Source organism: Lynx rufus, unplaced genomic scaffold, assembly GCF_022079265.1.
Source record: "Lynx rufus isolate CCGP_SWC_20201006 ecotype Redwood Valley unplaced genomic scaffold, mLynRuf1.p SCAF_8, whole genome shotgun sequence".
Classification (NCBI taxonomy): Eukaryota; Metazoa; Chordata; class Mammalia; order Carnivora; family Felidae; genus Lynx; species Lynx rufus.
In genome coordinates, this window is record NW_025814896.1 from 108,667,136 (window position 1) to 108,686,636 (window position 19,501).

Sequence of the window (19,501 nt, forward strand, 5' to 3'; positions counted from 1 at the left end):
AAATTAACTCTCCATGTCCACACGCTTTCTTGAACAGGTATTAACAGGTGGAGCCGGTGTCCACAAGACTGGACGCGATGCTCACCATCTGGGTCTCACTCTGGGTGGGGCTTTGGGTAGGTACACTAAAGAGCTTCCGGATCAATCATGTGTTTACATTTCAGGCGCAGGATGGGTCTTGTTCACACTCCACCCTCCACCACCTTTCCTTCGCAAGGTTGCTCACAGCTTGCACTGTCCCCACCCGGGTCTTTGATAATCCAGGCGTCTCTGGTGAAGAAGGTCAACCACTGTTTTAATTCTGGGCTCTGCCAGCTTCCCACGCTCTCCACTCGGGCTGGTGAGCAGCCGCTCAGCGTGTTTTTCCCCCAGAGCTTCCCACGCCCTACCCACTCCACACGCCTCCTGGCTGCCCTCCAGGCCTGCCCTCTTTTGCAGCCAGGCAGGCCAGCTCCAGTGTCGGATATCTAATCTAATCACTTTTCTCAGGGGCTTTCCTCAGGGCCACCCTTTCCCCGCAATCTCAGAAGGTCTCTGGTACTCGGCTGTGTCTTCTGCGTGCAAGTGCTTCTACAAATAAACTGGGGCTCCTGGCTGTCTTGCAAATTAAAACTTTAGTACCTGCTTAAGGTTGGGACGTGATACAGCGACGTCAAACTTTGCTGTTCAGGGAATCAGAAGCGAAAAGGAGCTACTTTTTTTCCATCCCACTCCCCGCGGCCCCTGGGACAGGCACACCTTCCCGGCAACGCTCGGCCGCAGTTGCGCGCGGGTCGGCAGCGCGAGAGTCCTGCGCGGGACCAGGGTCCGGTGCGGCCGGGCCGCCCGCCCACGCCCGGCAGGCGCGCGGAGCAGGAGCGCGCACGGGGCCGCACGCGCGCGGGGCCGACGAGCGCTCCCTCCGGGATCGCGGCTGCGCAGTCGGGCCGGAGCCGGGAAAAGGGGGAGGAGGGTGGAGGAGCCGGAGTAAGGGGAGGGGGAGGAGCGGCGAAGGCGGAAGCCATGTTGGAGTTGCACCCCGAGCGAGGGGCTGCGAGCGTTCTCCTCTCCTTGTGGGTGTGACCCGGGTTCGGCTGGCGGCGGACTGCGGGGGCGGGGACGGTTAGCCGGGTCGTCGTCCGCGGCGGCGGCGGCGTGAGAGGAGCGGCGGCGGCCGCAGCGTGGAGCCGGGCGATTGTGACCGCCGGGGGAGCAGGGGGCCGGCCGCGGCTCCCACTCTCCGTGTGGCCCCCTGAGCGCCCCCCCTCCCCTGCCCGGGAGGGAGGCGGGGGGCACCCGGGGCCCGCCATGAACCCCGGGTTCGATTTGTCCCGCCGGAACCCGCAGGAGGACTTCGAGCTGATTCAGCGCATCGGCAGCGGCACCTACGGCGACGTCTACAAGGTAAAGGCGAGGGGCCGCGCGCCGCCGAGGCCGCGGGGTCGGGACCCGTCGCGGGGAGGGCGGGGGCGCCGCCGCAGCCCCCTGGGCACCCGCGTCCGCGCTGTCCCTCCGCGGGAGGCGCGGGCGCCCCGGGAGCAGTGGGGGAGGCGGAGGAGGAGCGGGCGCCCGGGGGGCTCTGCTGCCTTGGAGCGAACAAAGGGCCAAACGAGTCACCCCGAGACCTCCGAGCCCTTACCTGAACCCTCCCCTGGACGCGCAGTGCCCGGCTAAGGCTGGACGCGAGCGGGCCGCTCTGCTCGTTACAGCGCGGAGAGGGTCTGGCCGTTTGCTGCATTGGCAGGGTCAGAGCGACGAACCAGACGGCGGGGGTTTGGCGTATGTCAAACCGGTGTCCATCAGACGGACCCGGGACTGCCCGCCGTGGGTCGGGCACTGCTGCCCACCGGGCCGGCGGTAGTTTGGAGCCTGGGCAGCCTCCGCCCACAGCCCCCCAACCTCTGGCCTCTTAGCATCCGCATACCAGTTTTCTTTTAATCTTCCAAGTATTGACTTGGGTCAGTAAAACAGATCTAGTTAGTGTAATTTTTTTTCCTGTTTTGGAGAAAAAAAGCAACTTTGTTTTCTGCAAATTGAATTGGACTGTGGTGCCTTATTAAACTTGTTTTTGTCAGTGATATAGAAGATTCAGATTTTTTTTTTTTTAACGAATACTCAGCAAGGGTACTGGTTTGACTGGGTTAGAATTCAAAGTCCATTAGTCGTCCAGCTTTCCTGTTGTAAAGGTACCCCCTAGATAAATCACCCTTCCGTGGCCAGCTCAACTCTTGGCCTCGTAGAGACTGCCAAGATGGGGATAGCGCCAAATGTGGCAGCAGTCTTGATTTATTTGTGTATCTTCTTACTGGTGACTGACTGAAGTACAACTCCTGTTTCACATAACATCAGAGGATGCACAGAGAAACTTAATTTTACTTTGGAAAGTTTCGTCTTAACTTTATTTTGCCCACGGATGGCAACTCACAGGACAGCCAGGATTCTGCATTCGTCTCCTTTTGTGGATGATTTGCTTTCCGTCATCACCTGTCTCATCAGTTGTTCTCGTGAGAATAATACAGGCATTTTGTGCACACCTGTCATCTATACGGTACTGGGCATCTAAGCACTTGGGTTGTAGCAGAAAAAGATAGACATGTTCCTAAATCTTACTGGGAGTTTATCTATTTTGGGGAGGGGGCAAGAAGACCATTAAACAACCACTTAGATAATTATTTTATTGCAGTTTTATTTCGTGCTGCCCAGGAGAAAAGAAGATTAGGATTAGGGTGATGAGAGCACAGTAACAGGAGGACCTGATCTCTGGGGAGTCAGAGGCAATGGGGAGAGAAGATTATGCCAGATAGAGGCACATAATCTGCAAAGGCTCTGAGGCCCCAAGGAACAGGGGGAAGATTTGAAAGGCCTGAATGGCCTGAGAAGCCAGAGAAGGAGGGTGGCCCTAGATCATACAGGCCTCTTAGGTCTTATGAAGCGGTCAGATTTTTCTGTAGGACAATGGGAGCCATGGTAGGGTTTTCAGTGGAAGAGTAAAATTAGATTTGTACTTTTAAAAGATCTGCCTTACTGCAGCGGAGATTGGAGGGGAAAGAACAGTTAGGCAGCCATTGCCACAGTCCAGGTAAGAATGACCATTGGCTATGTTTTGGAATTGGTGTGATTATGAAAGTTGAAGTGAATGGATCCAAGTAGATTAGAGCTATTTAGGGGAATCTAGTTATATTCAATTGAAAAGGTAACTAAAACTTCACTAGTATGTAAGTCTTAGGTGGCAGTGTGTACAGTAAGTTCTTTTCAAGAATAATTGGCCATGTATTTACTATATTTAGAAAAAACAGCTGGTAGTTAAGCCACATGATTAAAAAGAAAAAAAAAATTAAGGCCTATAATTTCCTAAGGACTTCTAAGTGCAATACAGGTATAAGTTGATTACTCGTCATCTGTTTAAAGTAATGATAATGAGAACTAACATTTGTGGAGTGCTTATTCTTTGCTAGGTACCGATGTAAGGTTTTTCCGTGTATTAATTTACTTACTGCTTACAGCAACCCTATGAAATCGGTGCTGTTATTAACTCCATTTTGCATTTGAGGAAACTGAGGCACAGGGAAGTTGCGGTAACTTGCCAGGGTGGGTAAGTGGCAAAGCACAATTTGAACCTTATCTGTTAGAGACTGCATTCTTTTTTTTATTTATTTTTTATTTTTTTTATTAAAAAAAAATTTTTTTTTCAACGTTTATTTATTTTTGGGACAGAGAGAGACAGAGCATGAACGGGGGAGGGGCAGAGAGAGAGGGAGACACAGAATCGGAAACAGACTCCAGGCTCTGAGCCATCAGCCCAGAGCCTGACGCGGGGCTTGAACTCACGGACCGCGAGATCGTGACCTGGCTGAAGTCGGACGCTTAACCGACTGCGCCACCCAGGCGCCCCTAGAGACTGCATTCTTAACAGTACTGCCTGTATAAAGATAGGATATGAGCAGGTAATGTCTTACTGAATTTTCCAGTGGGGAAATCAGGGCACACCTTTTAGTTCAGCATACGTGTTGTAGCCATACTCTGTGTTAGAGCGGATCTTGAAGTAGTAGTCGGAATACCTAACTCCTACTGTGCAGCCAGGCCTCATTGTTTTTGTAGAGTCTGCCAAGTGGACACCAGATAATAGAGGCTTGATCCCTGCGCCAGACTTTTCCAATACCAGGGGCCCAAAGCAGAAAACTCCATGTGGTTTTTGGCATCGTACGCCCTGCTTGCTAAATCACCCAAAGCTTAAGCTGTTTGTATTTTTGTCTGAAATCACGTCCACATATAAAGATAAAAGATTTTTTTTGTATTTGTTTGGCTGTTTTAGATTTTTCTTAATTGTACAAACTGTGTTGATTAGAGAGGAGTACATAAGAGGGTTTGTTTTCAAAAGCCAGTGTGTGTAATGTGCTCCTTAATTTGTCAGTTTAGGTGCTAAAAATGGAAGAATCAGATTAAATAAGGTAGAGACTTAATTGTTTATAGTCATTCTTGGAAGGTGGGTGCTTCAAGGGATTTTTATTTTCAAACTGTATCCTAATGTGATAACATGCTTGTTTAAGGTGGCATGGTTTACTTAAAAAGCACTGAAGTAGAATGTGGAAGACCTGGAATTTATTAGTTGTGCAGCCTTGTAAAATCATTTAGCCTCTCAGCTGTTTTGTTGTGAAGGTGTTATTACCATCATATGCCTGTTTATGGTATTAGATAAATGACTTGAGTTTTACCCAACAAGTTTTCATTTTTTCTAGGCTAAAAAATATAAGTATACATTCTCTCTGCACTACCTTAAAGTACGTGAAAATAGAGTTTAAAAAAAAAAAAAGTCATACTTTTAAATGTCCTGTAACTGTGTGGACTTTATCTGTGAGATGAAGTATTTGTAGCATCGGTTACCTAGGGACCTAGGAGTTGACAACTAGAGAGCTCAATGACTGGGCCTCAGGAGGTCCTCTGACATTAATAGGTTTAATGTATGTATATACATATACATATGTATATATATACGTATGTATATATATATACATATACATATGGGTGTTCTTTTGGAGAGATGGCTTATAGTGTTCATTACATTTAGAAAAAAGAAAAGAATGAACAATCTATAGGTTTGTCATTTCAGAGAGTTCTCTTGGAGAAATTAGGCAGTTTACCAGATCACATTATCAATGTTTATCAACATTAATAGGATTTTCACATGCGTTGTACTATTTTTTCTCAGGTAGCTTTTTCAGTTCGTCATATTCCTACACCATGTCTTGTTGTTTTTCTACATTTATTGCTAGAGAGAAGCAGAAGATACTAAAGCTGGAGATAGGGTAAGGCAAGGATGTTTGAAGGACCAGTCTTACTGTGTCTCTAAGGAAGTGTCTCATCTAGTTTCATGGCTTAAGCTTGATCCTGTGAATGACTCCCAAATGTGTTTCTGGTTCGTGCTTTCTCCTGAGCCCTAGCCCACTGTCTCCACCTGACCTCTTTCTTTACAGAGCACATCTGCCTCCAGATGGGCCTTTCCTTATATTCCACTTCTGTCAAAAGCCCCAGTGTTGGCAGTTTGCTAAGGCTTGGGGCCTTGGAATCATCTTTTATTCCGGACAGGACTTTGTAGGCATTTCCCAAAATGTGTCTGGGATGCTCAGAGAAAGCACTACTATCAGTATACCGAAGACTGAGACATCATGTGGTAAAGAAACCTGTTAAATGTTGCTTAACCCAGCAAACTCCAAACTTGCTTGTCTGTGGGATTCTTTTTCTCTGTAATCCATATTGCTTGTCCTTAGAATCAGTGTCCTGTAGAGAACATGCTTTGGAAATGTTGATATTGATTTTATCTGTGTGTGTTTGGAAGCCATTCCCTGTGAAGCAGAGGCTGCACTGTTGCTAAGCATCGAAGTAGCACTCACATGGTAGTCTGGGTAAACAGACGGAGTCTCTATGAAAGCTGATAAGAGCAAAACGGAAGATTGGGCAGTGAAATCAGAAAATTCATTTGTTCAAGCATTTAGTGAATTGTGTTGGCTTATTTGTAGCTCTGTATCTTTCAAGGTGTTCTGATTAATATCCTCAAACACTAATTCTTTCACTATACTCCATGTTTATAAGATTGGAAAACTCAGTTCTGAAACCTAACTTCTTTTGAGGAACATGAATACCTTAAGCATGGAGAAAAGAATAGCTGAAGGAAAATAAAGCCTGATTGTCTAAGGCTATGCTTATTTTTTACTTTCATGGAGGACAAAGTCTAGGGGGACCTGAGGTCCTAAACTTCAGAAAGGTCATTTGAGTATTTAAGGTAAAATTAAGGTAGAATTTTCCAGCATCAGTAGTTACTTGCGATGGCAAGTGACAGTGGGACAGATTGTGGGATCATTTTTCTTGAGAGCTTTAAAAACAACAACAACAAAACCCAGGTTATCTGACTTTGATATGGATCTGACTCCCTAAAGGAGGTGCTTACCTCCAAGGTTTAATATGTATACATATTTACTTGTGACAGAACATTTAATACATTATTTTGTATTGAGAGTGAATAGTTGGTAGTTCTCTTTTGAGAGTACACTGAACAACCATCCTACATTGAATAGCAATACTGTGAAAGGAAATGTGTTAGGGACTGTGAGCGGAGTAGCAAAAATGACAAGATTTGGCCCTTGGTATTTATAGGGACGTGGAATGTGGACCTACTTTTAGCTATCATAGTTTTGAGTTCAAAACCTTTTTGATTTCTTCTTTTCTATTATATTAAATCTCTTACTGGCTGAGAGATTGTCTAGACACTCCATAATCTGGACAGATGACTTCTCTGTAGCTTAGTAAAGTGGTTTAATAGCTGGGTTCTGTCTGGAGTCAGAATGCCTGGTTTCACCACCCTTAGCCAATTACTTAATCCTTTTTTCTCTGCCTCAGTTTACTCAGCTGTAAAGTAGTGATGCTTAGAAAAGGGCCTTGTACTCTGTGCCTCTAATCATTAATTGCTTCTAGTATTATTTATTACATATTTCTTTTGCTACTGGCCTAACCTACCCTGCTTCTCATGCTCCTGCCTCAGGGTTTTTGCACTTGCTGTTCTGGGCCTGAATTCTACCCTCCCCTGATAGCTATATGGTTTGCTTCTTTGTTTCCCTTGGGTTTCAGCTCACATGTCACCTTTTAATGTGTCTGTTCCTTACCACCTTATAGGAAACAACACCCCATTCTCTTTTTTTTAATGTTTTATTTATTTTTGATAGAGTGTGAGCAGGGGAGGGGCAGAGATAGAGGGACAGAGGATCTGAAGCGAGGTCCGTGCCAGTAGCAGCAAGCCCGATGCAAGGCTCAAACTCATGGACAGCGCCATCATGACCTGAGCCTAAGTCCCACGCTCAACTGACTGAGCCACCCAGGCACCCCACCCTACTCTTAACTTTCTGTCTTTAACAGGGATGCATCCAGATTTTGTAGGGCCTGAAGTTTATATAGTTTGGGGGGGGGCCCTCATTAAGTAAGTAAATAAAAATAAAAAGTTTGGTATAAAAGTGAATATTTAGAATGAGAAAAGATGTCCCAACAAAATGTTGTAACCTTAGAGTCAGGTCCTTTTTTGAGATCTCTGTAGGCATTTACTCAGAAGTGGTCTCATAAAATGCTCCCTGTTAGCATCCTGTTACTGGTCACCTTCTATGTTCTGCATGTCCCAGTAATTCTCAGCACTCACAGAGGCGAGTGAGGAAGCCTGAACTTGAAGTTCTGTTAGCTTTATAGAAAATTCACCCTCTGCTCTCTTCCTAGTTTTCGTTTTTATTATGACGTTTGTCACCTTCTATTTAGTTGTGTATTTCTTTCTCTTCCTACTATAGTGTAAATCCAGGAAGCTGGTGGTTTTGTTTTGTTCACTACTGTGCCCTGGTGTGTGACACCTATTAGACTCTCAGTACATATTTGTGGAATGAATGAATGAACTGACAAAGGGAACAATCTATATGCTATGTGAGTTTAGAGAAAAGAGATCATTGTTTCTGGTTGGGAGAAATCACAGCAGGTTTTACAGAGAAGGTAGCATTGGGCTGGATTTAAAGTTCTGGCAGTAATGGGTACAGAATGAATTACGCATTGTGGATTATTATTAGGTCTAAACTGAATCAGTAGGCCTAATGTGAGTATCTTTTGCATGTTAAGTGGTGGTCATACCTATTATGTGCATATGAAGATACTCTGTCATTTTAAACTGAAGACTTTTAGTGACTAGTGAGTATATGGAGCTGTTATGTATTGGTTTTATTTTGTTTTTTAATAGAATTAAACTGGGCTTTTAGGAAAGGATTTTGTTTACCAGTACCAAAAGGCCTTAGATTCAAGAGATGAAAACATGCTATTTTCTGCTTTAGCTTTGTCAGTCTTTTTTTTTTCCTGGAGGATGCCACGTTTCAGAGTTCCAGGCTGCCTTGACCTGAGATTGTGGGTTTGGATTCCTAGTGTGACAATGCATTGCTTATCTTAGTCCTTAAACTCTGTAGGAGAATTTTAGATTTGACTGTGAATTTTAGTTACGTTTAAATAAGACTTTTATTTTGTTTGATTGAAGTCTTGTTAGAAGTTTGAGATGGTCATCTACCTTCTCCTGCTCAAAAAATCTTCTCTACATTGCCTGTGGACGAAAGTGCATCTTTTTAAGCCTAACATTAAAGGCACTGTCCTTTTTGCCCTCTGGCCCCTAAGAATGAGTTAAGTTTAGGTAGCTGGGAGGGGGCAGGGAGAGAGAAGAGGCTGGCAGAGAAGGGAATGGGGTGTTGGTATTCCCAGGTGTATGTAAACTATAGGGGTAAAGGCTTGGGGACTAGAAGAGAGGATTAACTTGGAAGGCTTGTGTTGGGAGCATGGAGAAATAGATTTGCTAGATAAGGGAGGGCCAATTTTAAACTTCTTGGAAGCTAGATAAAGTTATTTAGGTATGAAGTGGTAGCACGTGGGAACTCTAAAGGTTTCTGTACAAGGAGTAATGTTGAAAGTGCTCAAGATTATTCTGGCAATCATGAAGAAAATGGATCAGAGAGGAAAGATGGAAATATCTGCTAAATAGAATCTGTGATTCTTAAACTTTTTAGTTTCAGAACCCCTTTATGCTTTTAAAAGTTATTGAGAACCCCAAACTTGTTTGTTGTATCTATTGCTATTGACTATTTTAGCAGTTAGACATAACCGAGTTTTAAAAAATACCAATTTATTAAAAAGAATAAACTTATTACATGTCACATAAGTGACATTTTTATGAAAAATAACCATATTTCCAAACAAAAATTTAGTGAGGAGAGTGACATTGTTGTACATTTTCCAAGTCTCTTTAATATTTGTTAAATAGAAGACAGATTCTCAATTCTTCATTTATTCTATTGGGACATTTTGTTTTGTTGACATATATAAAAAAATCTGGTCTCTCATGTATTTGGAAAAGGAGAATATTTTACTAGCCTTTTCAGATAATTGTGGGTATTTTCCTCTTATTCTTTTCCACGACTTGACAGTTCGTACCTTCTTAAAAGTTAGTTATCATGTGGAATCCAAGACCATATCAATGAAGCTTTCTTACTCTTATGTTAAAAGTCTCTTCTTGGACTTAAATGGATCTTTTTTTTTTTTTTCTCCTTTTTTAACATCATGCATTGGTCATTTAGAAAACAGAGATTAACTGAGTTATCCTGATCTTACCAAAGTTTCCATATTTCATTACACAAGGTCAAAAATCATCATTCCTCTTGATGGAAAAGCTTTTTTTTTTTTTTTTTTGAAGTTTATTTATTGAGAAAAGGGAGAGAGGGGCAGAGAGAGAGAATCTCAAGCAGGCTCCGCATCAGCACAGAGCCCAATGTGGGGCTTGAACCCACAAACCGTGAGATCGTGACTTGAGCCAAAGTGAAGAGTCGGAGACTCACCTGGCTGAGCCACCCAGGCGCCCCATTGGCAGAAAAGTTTTGAGGTACTGATGGTAGATAGAAGTTTTCCAAGATTCATATTTCTCTCTGAAAGTACTAAATGTATCACTTGCAATAAATACTGTTGGTTTTTTTCACTGAAGTGACAGATTCATTAGTTCATTTTCAATAAAATTTCAAATACTTAAGCATGACTGACCAGTCAGTTCTTTTAAATAAAAAATGGTGTTCTGTAGAAAAAGTGGCTAGTTCAGTTTGCAGCTCAAAATCACACATGCTGTTCTTTGAGACAACCATTGTACTTTGGTATGCAGTGGAAGTGTTTTGTGGATATCATCAAATAGAATATTAAAATGACTTGTATTAAGGGTTAAGAATTAATAAAATCAATAATTATGCTTCAATAAAGGCATTCTTAAGTGAAACTGGTATTTTGTTGTTTTGTTTTGTTTCTCCTTTTGAGTGCATGGCAGTGAAAAATATGGTGACTGGTAGTACATTGTGGGACCACTGCTTTGATTTGTGCCAAGGCACCAGCAGTTTTATCACCATTGCTTTTGCTTTTTTAGTGCAAATGTCAACATGGTAAAAGGAGGCAAATAACATTTTCATATTATGAAAATCACTTTGTCCTTTCAAACCCTCAGGATAGGGACTCTCAGGGATTCACAGAATTGTGCTAGAATATTATATGGAATAAGCTAAGGGTGAGGTATGTAGTGATGGAGCAGACAAGGTGAGAAGAAATGGCAAGGAAGGAACTGATGAGAAGCATCATGAAGAAACATTTGATGGGGCTTTGTGAAGAAATATGAAGATGGAGAAAGACGATTTAAAGAGGACATCAAAAACTTTTTTTTTTTTTTTTTTAATTTTAAGCAGGCTCCATGCCATGGTGGGGCTCGGACTCATGACCCTGAGATCTGGAGTTGCATGCTCTACTGATTGCACCCCAGGACTTCAAAATTTTAAGCTTGAGGAGCACGTAAAATAGTTGTTTGAGCCAATTAGTAGTGGGAGAATGATGTCAGTTACAAAGACAGTAAAGGTGAGAGGGAGGAGCTCGGATGGGTAGGGATCTTTTACTAGAAAATAGGTATCTGTGAGATTCGTTGTTGTTGTTGTTGTTGTTGTTGTTGTTTGCTGTAGTTTCTCTGAAGAAACACTAATAGTGACTTTTCCTTTTTCTTTGGAGTGTAACAGTTCTTTGGCAGTGTCTTTAAGACTAATGAAAATTGGTCAGGGTCAGTACCTTTCTCCCAGCACTTAACTGAGGGATTACTGGAGCACCTGCAAAAGATATGTCTTCCTGTTGAACCGTGCTACACATTTGAATGGTAACTAAGGTAGGAATTAGTGGAACAGTAGAATATGGACTAGATATTTTTATTGTGCCATACATTTTAAAAATTTTGTTTTATTCTTACAGCATATACATTATACATCCACATTTTTAATAATTATAAAATTATCTAACTCCCAAGAGATAAGAGATACTCTTAGTATTTTGATATATTTTCTTCTGTTTTTTTAATAAACAAATATTTTACAAAGCTTTTATGCTGTTATATATTTCTAAGGTAGAATTAGTCTACTTACAGTGAAATGATTCGATCTTAGTGTTCAGTTAGGAGAGTTTTAACGGGGGCTCCTGGGTGGCTCGGTCGGTTAAGTGTCCAACTTCAGCTCAGGTCATGATCTCACAGTCCGTGAGCTCGAGCCCTGCGTTGGGCTCTGTGCTGACAGCTCAGAGCCTGGAGCCTGCTTCAGATTCTGTGTCTCCCTCTCTCTGCCCCTTCCCTGCTCATGCTTTGTCTCTCTCTGTCTCAAAAAAATAAAAAACATTAAAAAAAAATTTTTAGAAGAGTTTTAACATACAGAAAACTGCATAACCCACACCCTTATTAAGAAAGAACATTTCCTTAACCTCAGAAAATTCCCTCATGCCCCTTCCCGGTCTCACACCCCCCTCTCCCATGGCAATCACTATTCTGATTTCTGTCAGTGTAAAAGCTTTTTTAGAACTTCATGGAAATGAATCACAAGTGAGTTGCCTTAGCACCTTTGACGATAAATATATGGGGATATTCTGGCTTCCGTTGTGTTCTGTTGAGCTGTATGGCTGTACTTGTACCAGTGCATCACAGTCTTGCCTACTATTGTTTTATGGATAGTCTTGGATTCAGGTAGTGAGTCCTCCAACTTTGTTCTGTTGCTGTTTTTTTTTCAAAACTGTTGGCATCTATTTTAAGTCCTTTGTTTTTTCCATGTGAATTTTAGAATTGCTTTTCAAATTATATAAAAAAGCCTGCTGGGATTTTGTTTGGGAATAATTATAAACTCACAGGAAGTTACAAAAAGAGTACAAAGAGGTCTTGTGTACCCAACACCTAGCCTCTCCCAGTAGTGACATCTTTATATGACTACAGTGCATTATCAAAACCTGGAGCTCGATTGGCACAGTGTGATTTAACTAGACCTTGGATTTCACTGCTTTTTGCATGCTTCATTTTTACGTGTCTTTGTGCATAATTTTGTGACATTTGATCATGTAGATGGTCCGCTGGGATTTTACTGGGATTTGGTAGGATCTGCAGCTCAATTTGTGGACATTTGAGATCTTAATAGCATTCAGTCTTCTGATCTATGAATATGTCATTTCCCTCTATTTATTAGATCTTTGTCTTGTCAGTGTTTTACCTTTCTTTTCTTTTTTAACTTCTAAATTTTATCCCTAGTCTTTTTTCCTAACATTGTAGTAAAAGATAACTATTAACGTAATATTTCTTCAAGGTGGTGCAGTAATCGAATGTGGGCGACATTTTCAGTTTTTATTAAAATCTTCACTGTATTAGTAATGTCTGACTTCCTTTCACTTGACCTTGTACATTTTAGCTCTGAGCATGTGGACTCCTTTTAAAATTGGCAAAAGTGAAAAGAAAATGGGAAATGACTATTTAAAATCTGTTCACTTGAGCTTTCTTATCTGAAGATTAAAACAAAGTCTTTAAAAATCTGAGATATTTTTATATATGAGATATGGGTTTATGTGTGCATATTTTGTAGATTTCATATTTTTTGAACTTATTAAAGAAAAATAACTTAAAGTTTGCTTCATCCTTAAGTGAATAATCAACAACAATGTACCAGATTGTTTAGGAGATCCTAAAAAATTTCTTTCAGATTTTGAGGAGCTTATGCTCAGATTGAGGAAACAAAATATGCCTAAGTGGAACATCTAAGGAACATTCCTAAGGCAGCAATTTAACAATTAAAAAAGCAACGATGTGTCATAAATTCTACAGAAATTCAATTTAAGGGTAAGATGACCTGGGGTTAATCGGTAAAGACTTCCTGGAAGAGCATATCTTGACTTGGGACTGGAAGAAATACTGGGTTTGCATTTGTAGAGAACATTGGGGAAGCCATATGAGTAAATATGGATAAAAATACTGCTGTGCAGTCAAAGTGGGCAGAGAGCCATTTTGACTAAAGTAAGGGTCCATATTGGGAAATGTGATAATGTTTCAGATACCCAAGATACAGACAAATGAATGCCAACTTAAGGATATGAACTCATTTGATTTATAGTATAAAAGTTTCCAAATTCATTAGGGCCAGTCTTTCTAGCCTGTTTAGTTCACTATTTCGATGGTATTAATTGAATTTTCCTTTATTCCTCCCCCCCTCCCCCAGTTGAGCTCAAAGTTATACATTTCATTTTTATACTTTTGGTGATTACCTTAAAATTTCAACAGGCATAATCAGGTTAATGAATATCTCTGTTCTCTTTCTGGTCCGTACATGGACTTTAGAATGCTTAATTCAATTACTGCCTTTTTGTATTGTCTCTTGTTTTGGTTCTGCATTGTTTTACATCTTCCTGATTAGTATTTATTAACATTATTTTATACAGACAGTTCTCTTTTACATTTACCTATACGTGTTCAGTTTCATTGTTCACCATTGTTTCTTGGCATTGTACTCGTGTTCTGGGTTCAGTGTTCTTCCTGGTGACCACTCTTTGGTAGGGTTCTTTCTCTTTCTTTCTCTCTCTCTCTCTCTCTCTCTTTGTCTCTGTCTCTTTATTTCTCTCTTTGTCTCTTTCTCTTTCAAGTGAGGGACTGTGTAAGGTGAACTCAGAGTTTTTTTCCGTCCCTCAAAAATGTCATTATTGTATCCTTACTTTTAAATCTTAAGTTAGCATGGCATAGAACTCTAAGTTGTGACAGTTATTTTGTCTCAGAACTTTGAAGATATTCTGTTGTCTTCTGGTTACCTGTTGCTGTTGTTAAGTCTGTTGTCAAAAAATAAAATGATAAAAAAAAGTTTATTGTCAATTTAATTCTTGTTTCTTGTAGCTAATCTGTTCTTTCTGATTGACTTTTAAGTTTTTTCTTTTTTTTTTCTTTTTACTCTGGTGTCCTGTAGTTTTCACATTGATGTTTTTTAGATGTAGATTTGAATACAAATATTTGTTGTTTTTCTATAAGGAGCAGCATATTTCTTCAGTCCTGGAAAATTCTGAGCTGGTATATCATTGACTATTATTTCTTCCCCATCTCTCTGTTGTTTCCCTTTAGAGCTCCTATCGTATGTTGTATCCTTTTATTTCACCGTGTCCCATAAAGTCATGGTTTTTCCAGCTCTTTGTTCTGTGTCTTCTGTTATGGTTCATGTGTATAGTATCTTTGTGTCTGTGTATAATCTGTTGCTTTTTAAAAATCCTTTTTGCGGGCTCCTGGATAGCTCAGTTAAGCAGCTGACTCTTGCTTTGGGCTCAGGTCATAATCTCATGGTTTGTGAGTTGGAGCTCTGAGTTGGGCTCCATACTGTCACCACCTAGCCTGCTTGGGATTCCCTCCCTCCCTCTCTCTCCCTTTCCTTCCCTCTCCCCCACCTTCCCCCACATGTGCTCGCTCTCAAAATAAATAAAGAAAAATCCTTCTTTTGGGTGGAAATAATTTGAACTCATAGGAAAATAGCAAGAATAATATGAAGAACTCTTTTATACCCTTACCCCATATTCAACAGTGATTAACACTGCCACATTTGCTTTTTCACATTTTCTCTTTCTATCTATACATATTATTTAAAAAAAATTTTTTTTAATCCTTATTTATTTTTGAGAGAGAGAGACAGAGTGGAAGTGGGGAAGGGGCAGACAGAGAGGGAGACACCGAATCTGAAGCAGGCTCCAGCCTCTGAGCTGTCAGCATGGGGCTCGAACTCACAGGCTGCGAAATCATGACTTGAGCCGAAGTAGGACACTGAACCGACTGAGCCACCCAGGTGCCACTATACCTGTTTTTTTTATCTGAACCATTTGAGGGTAGGTTGCAGACATCATGTTCCTTTACTTGTAAACATTTAATATATATTTCTCAAAGTAAATATATTCACTTAAAACAGTTATCAAAATCAGAAAATTTTAATATTAGTACAATACAGTTGTTATCTGATTTCCAGACCTTGTATTCAGGTTTCTACTGATGGCCCTAATGATATCCATAATATCATTTTCTTCCTAGTCCAGAAACCAGTCCAGGATCATATTTCACTTTTCGTTTCCAAGACACTTCATTCTTTTTTAACCTAGAATAGTTTTTTAGCCTTTCTTTGCCTTTCTAGACACTGACATTTTTTAGGAGTATACATCATTTATTTTGCCGGATTTCCATTTTGGGCAGAAATGTATATAAATGATGTGTCCTCTGTGAATAATATCAGGAGGCATGTGATGCTGACTTGTTTCATTATTAGTATTTTGATCACGTGGTTAACATGGAGCTGCCAGATTTCTTCAGTATGAAGTTATTTTTTTCTTTTGTAATTAATAAATTGTGGGGAGATATTTTAAGACTGTATAGTATCTCTTTCCTTACCTAACTTGCAGCCATCAGTTTTAACATCCATTGGTGAATCTTACTTGAGTTATTACTATGTGGCTGCAGAAGAATGCTTTTCTAACTCCATTAACTTCTTCTGCATTTATTAGTTGACATTCTGTTGTGATGAAGAGCTTTTACTTCTCTATTCATTTTTGGACTTAATGGATTTTTTTACTTTATTCATTGGGTTCTAATTGATCATAATCATTTATTTTGATGTTCAAACTACTTCAGATTTGGTCAGTTGGATTCTGTCTTAGTTCAGTCTGCCAAAACAAAATATCATAGACTGGGTGGCTTAAACAACAAAAAATTTATTTTCTCACCATTCTGGAGACTTGAAGTCTAAGATCATGATGTGCCAGTACAGTTGGTTTCTGGTGAGCGCTCTGTTCCTAGCTTCTAGATGGCCACCTTCTCACTGTGCTCACAAGGCAGAGAAGGAGGGGTATCTCTGGACACTAATCTCATCATGAGGGGCCCAAACCTCATGACTCATCTAAACCTAATTATTTCCCAACACCATCGCTTTGGGGGTTAGAACTTCAACATACAGTTTGGTGTGTGTGTTGTGGGCACAGTTCAGTCCAGAGCAGATTCCATTGCTTTTTAAATTATAATAGTTATATTTCTAGAAGCTCTGTTTTATTACTTTTCAAGTCTGTGTATTCTTTGTACATAGTTTTTTGAGAATTTGTAGTCTTGCTGTTTGTTGTTGTATTTGCTGACTCACTCATGGTAGATTTTTATTTTAATTCTGAATTCATCAAGTTTTTTCTGTAAGAATATTTTTGTGGCTCAAATTGTGGGGGTGTCTTTCCAAAACAGTTCTGCTTTTGCTTCTTCCAGGAACCTCAGGAGTCTCTTTGGTCTGGGACTGATATTTATGTTAATTTCCCGTTTGAAATTCCTCACACCTTGTGGATAATGCAAATTTGAACCCCAAACCCAAATGAGCAGCTGGGCTCTTGGTTTTGAATTCTTAAGGGACTTTTTTCTTTCTCCCTGTTCAAAGCCCAAGCAGAGACAGGCTGTTGTTATCCTCCTCCTGTGCTTGTGCGTTCCTTTTTTTTGTTTGTTTTGTTTTCTTTTTCTTTTCACTTTACTGAGGTTGCAGTCCTTGCCAGGTCCTAGTTTTATCCAGAGGTCTCTGTCCCAGTGTATTGTTTTGAGTTAATCCCAAGACCTGTTCACCTGTCCTCAAGTTATTTAATTTATTTATTTAAAAATTTTTATTTATTTTTGAGAGAGCACAGACAGGGGAGGGTCAGAGAGAGAGGGAAACAGAATTCGAAGCAGGCTCTGTGCTGTCCTGTCAGTGCAGAGCCTGACTCGGAACTCGAACTCAACAAACTCCTAGATCAGGACCCGAGCCATAGTTGGACACTTAAATGACTGAGCCACCCAGGCCCCCCTGTCCTCAAATAATTTAAAAACCCAAACGTCTAGTTTGTAGAGGCCAATTTCTCCCCTTCTGCATCCCTTCTATTTTTTATCCTTATCCCACTGTTGTTGGAAGCCTCAACTCTGGTTTTCTATTTCCCTTCATTTATGGTACCCAGGATTTTACTTGTATTTTTTGTGCACCCCATTAGTTTTAGGTTTACAGAAAAATTGAGCAAAGAGTACAGAGTTCCTATACACCCCTATTAATGTCTTGTATTAGTGTGATACATTTGTTAAAATTAACAAAACAGTGTTGATCCATTATTATTTTTTTTGCTGCTTTTTTTTTGTTTGAGCATGAGCTGGGGAGGGGCAAAGAGAGAGAGGGAGACAGGAACTGAAGCCAGCTCCATCCTGACAGCAGAGAGCCAGATGTGGGGCTTGAACTCAAAAGCTGTGAGATCATGACCTGACTTCTCACAAGCTGCGAGATCATGACCTGAGCTGAAGTCGTATGCTTAGCCAACTGAACCACCCATGAGCCCCTGATCCATTGTTATTAACTAAAGGCCATTACATTAATGAACTTCAGTTAAGTTTACATTAGGGCTCACTCTTTGTGTTGTACATTCTGTGGGTTTGGACAAATGTATTAGGACAAATGTGTTAGATATGTATCCATCAAGGTATCATACAGAGTATTTTCACTGCTCAGAAAATAATCTGAGTCTGCTTCTCTGTTCTCCCTAACCCCCCTCTCCTACCTCTGGCAACCACTGATCTTTTTACTGTCTCCATAGTTTTGCCTTTTCCAGAATGTCATATAATTGGAATCATAGGTATGTTGATTTTTCACACTGCCTTCTTTCACTTAGCAATATGCATTGTTTCCTTCGGGTCTTTTTGTGGCTTGATATATCTCATTTGTTTTTTTATCACTGAATAATATCCCAATGTATGATCGTACCACAGTTTATATATCCTTTCACCTATTGATTGACATCTTGGTTCCTTCAAAGTTTTGGCAGATATGAATAAAGCTGCTATAAACACATGTGCAGGTTTTTGTGTGGACGTAAGTTTTCACCTCATTTGGGCAAATACCAAGGTGTGCAATTGCTGGGTTTTGTGGTAAGACTGTTTAGCTTTGTAAGAAACTATCGTCCAGAGTGTCTGCACCATTTTGCATTCCCAGAAGCAGCAAATCATGATCCTGTTGTTCTACATCTTCGCTAGCATTTGATGTTGTAAGCATTTTGGATTTTGGCTATTCTAATAGGTGTGTAGTAGTATCGTTGTTTTATTTTTTATTTTATTTTATTTTTAAAAAATATTTTTATTTTTGAGAGAGAGAGACAGAGTACAAGCAGGGGAAGGGTAGAGAGAGAGAGAGAGAGAGAGAGAGAGAGGGAAACACAGAATCTGAAGCAGGCTCCAGGCTCTGAGCAGTCAGCACAGAGCCTGACATGGGGCTCAGACTCACGGACCGCGAAATCATGACCTGAGCCGAAGTCAGACACTTAACTGACCGCCATGCAGGCGCCCCTCATTGTTTTAATTTTCAGTTCGCTAGTGACCTTTGATGTTGAGCATCTTTTCATATGCTTATTTTCAATCTGTATACCTTATTTGATGAGATGTCTGTTCGGATCTTTTGTCCTTTTAAAAATTGGATTGGTTGTCTTATTGTTGAGTTTTAAGAGTTCTTTGTGTATTTTGGATACAGGTCCTTTTTGAGCTATGTGTTTTGCCAATATTTTGTCCCAGTCTGTGGCTTGTCTTTTCATTTTCTTTACAGTGTCTTGAGCAGAGCAGAAGTTTTTATTGTAGCAAAATCCAGCGTATAAAAAAAATTTTTTTTTTGGCTGATCATGCCTTTGGTGTTGTATCAAAAATCTCATTTCCAAATCCAAACCAAGGTCACTTAGATTTTCAGTTATCTTCTAGAACTTTTATAGTTTTGCATTTTATGTATAGGTCTTGATCCACTTGAGTTAAATTTGGGAGAAGTGTTAAGCTCTGTGTCTAGATTCTTTTTCTGTCTTTTTTTTGCATGTGGCTGTCCAGTTGATTCATTACCATTAGTTGAAAAGACCATCCTTTTTCCATTGAATTGCCTTTGCTCCTTAGTCAAAGATCACCTGACTATATTTGTATGAATTTGTTTCTGGATTCTTGCTTTAGAGCTTTCTAACAAAGTAGCACTGACTGGGTAGCCTAACTGGCAGAAATTTATTTTCTCATAGTTCTGGAGGCTAGCAGTCTGAGATTAAGGTGTTGGCAGGATTAGTTTCTTAAGAGGACTGTCTCCTTGGCTTATAAATGGCTGTCTTCTCCTAGCGTCTTTACATGGTC

At 40.6% G+C, this 19,501-nt stretch overlaps 1 protein-coding gene across 2 annotated transcripts in view; it reads left to right on the top strand.

Moving 5' to 3' along the window:
• Positions 1–1,028: 1,028 nt before the first annotated feature.
• Positions 1,029–19,501, top strand: part of MAP4K3 (mitogen-activated protein kinase kinase kinase kinase 3) — a 204,299-nt gene continuing 185,826 nt past the window's right edge. For both annotated transcript variants that reach the window (XM_047068836.1, XM_047068837.1), the window contains exon 1: positions 1,029–1,383. In XM_047068836.1, coding sequence (XP_046924792.1) covers positions 1,288–1,383 — 96 coding nt within the window. In that variant the 5' untranslated portion in view covers positions 1,029–1,287. The remainder of the gene's footprint in view (positions 1,384–19,501) is intronic.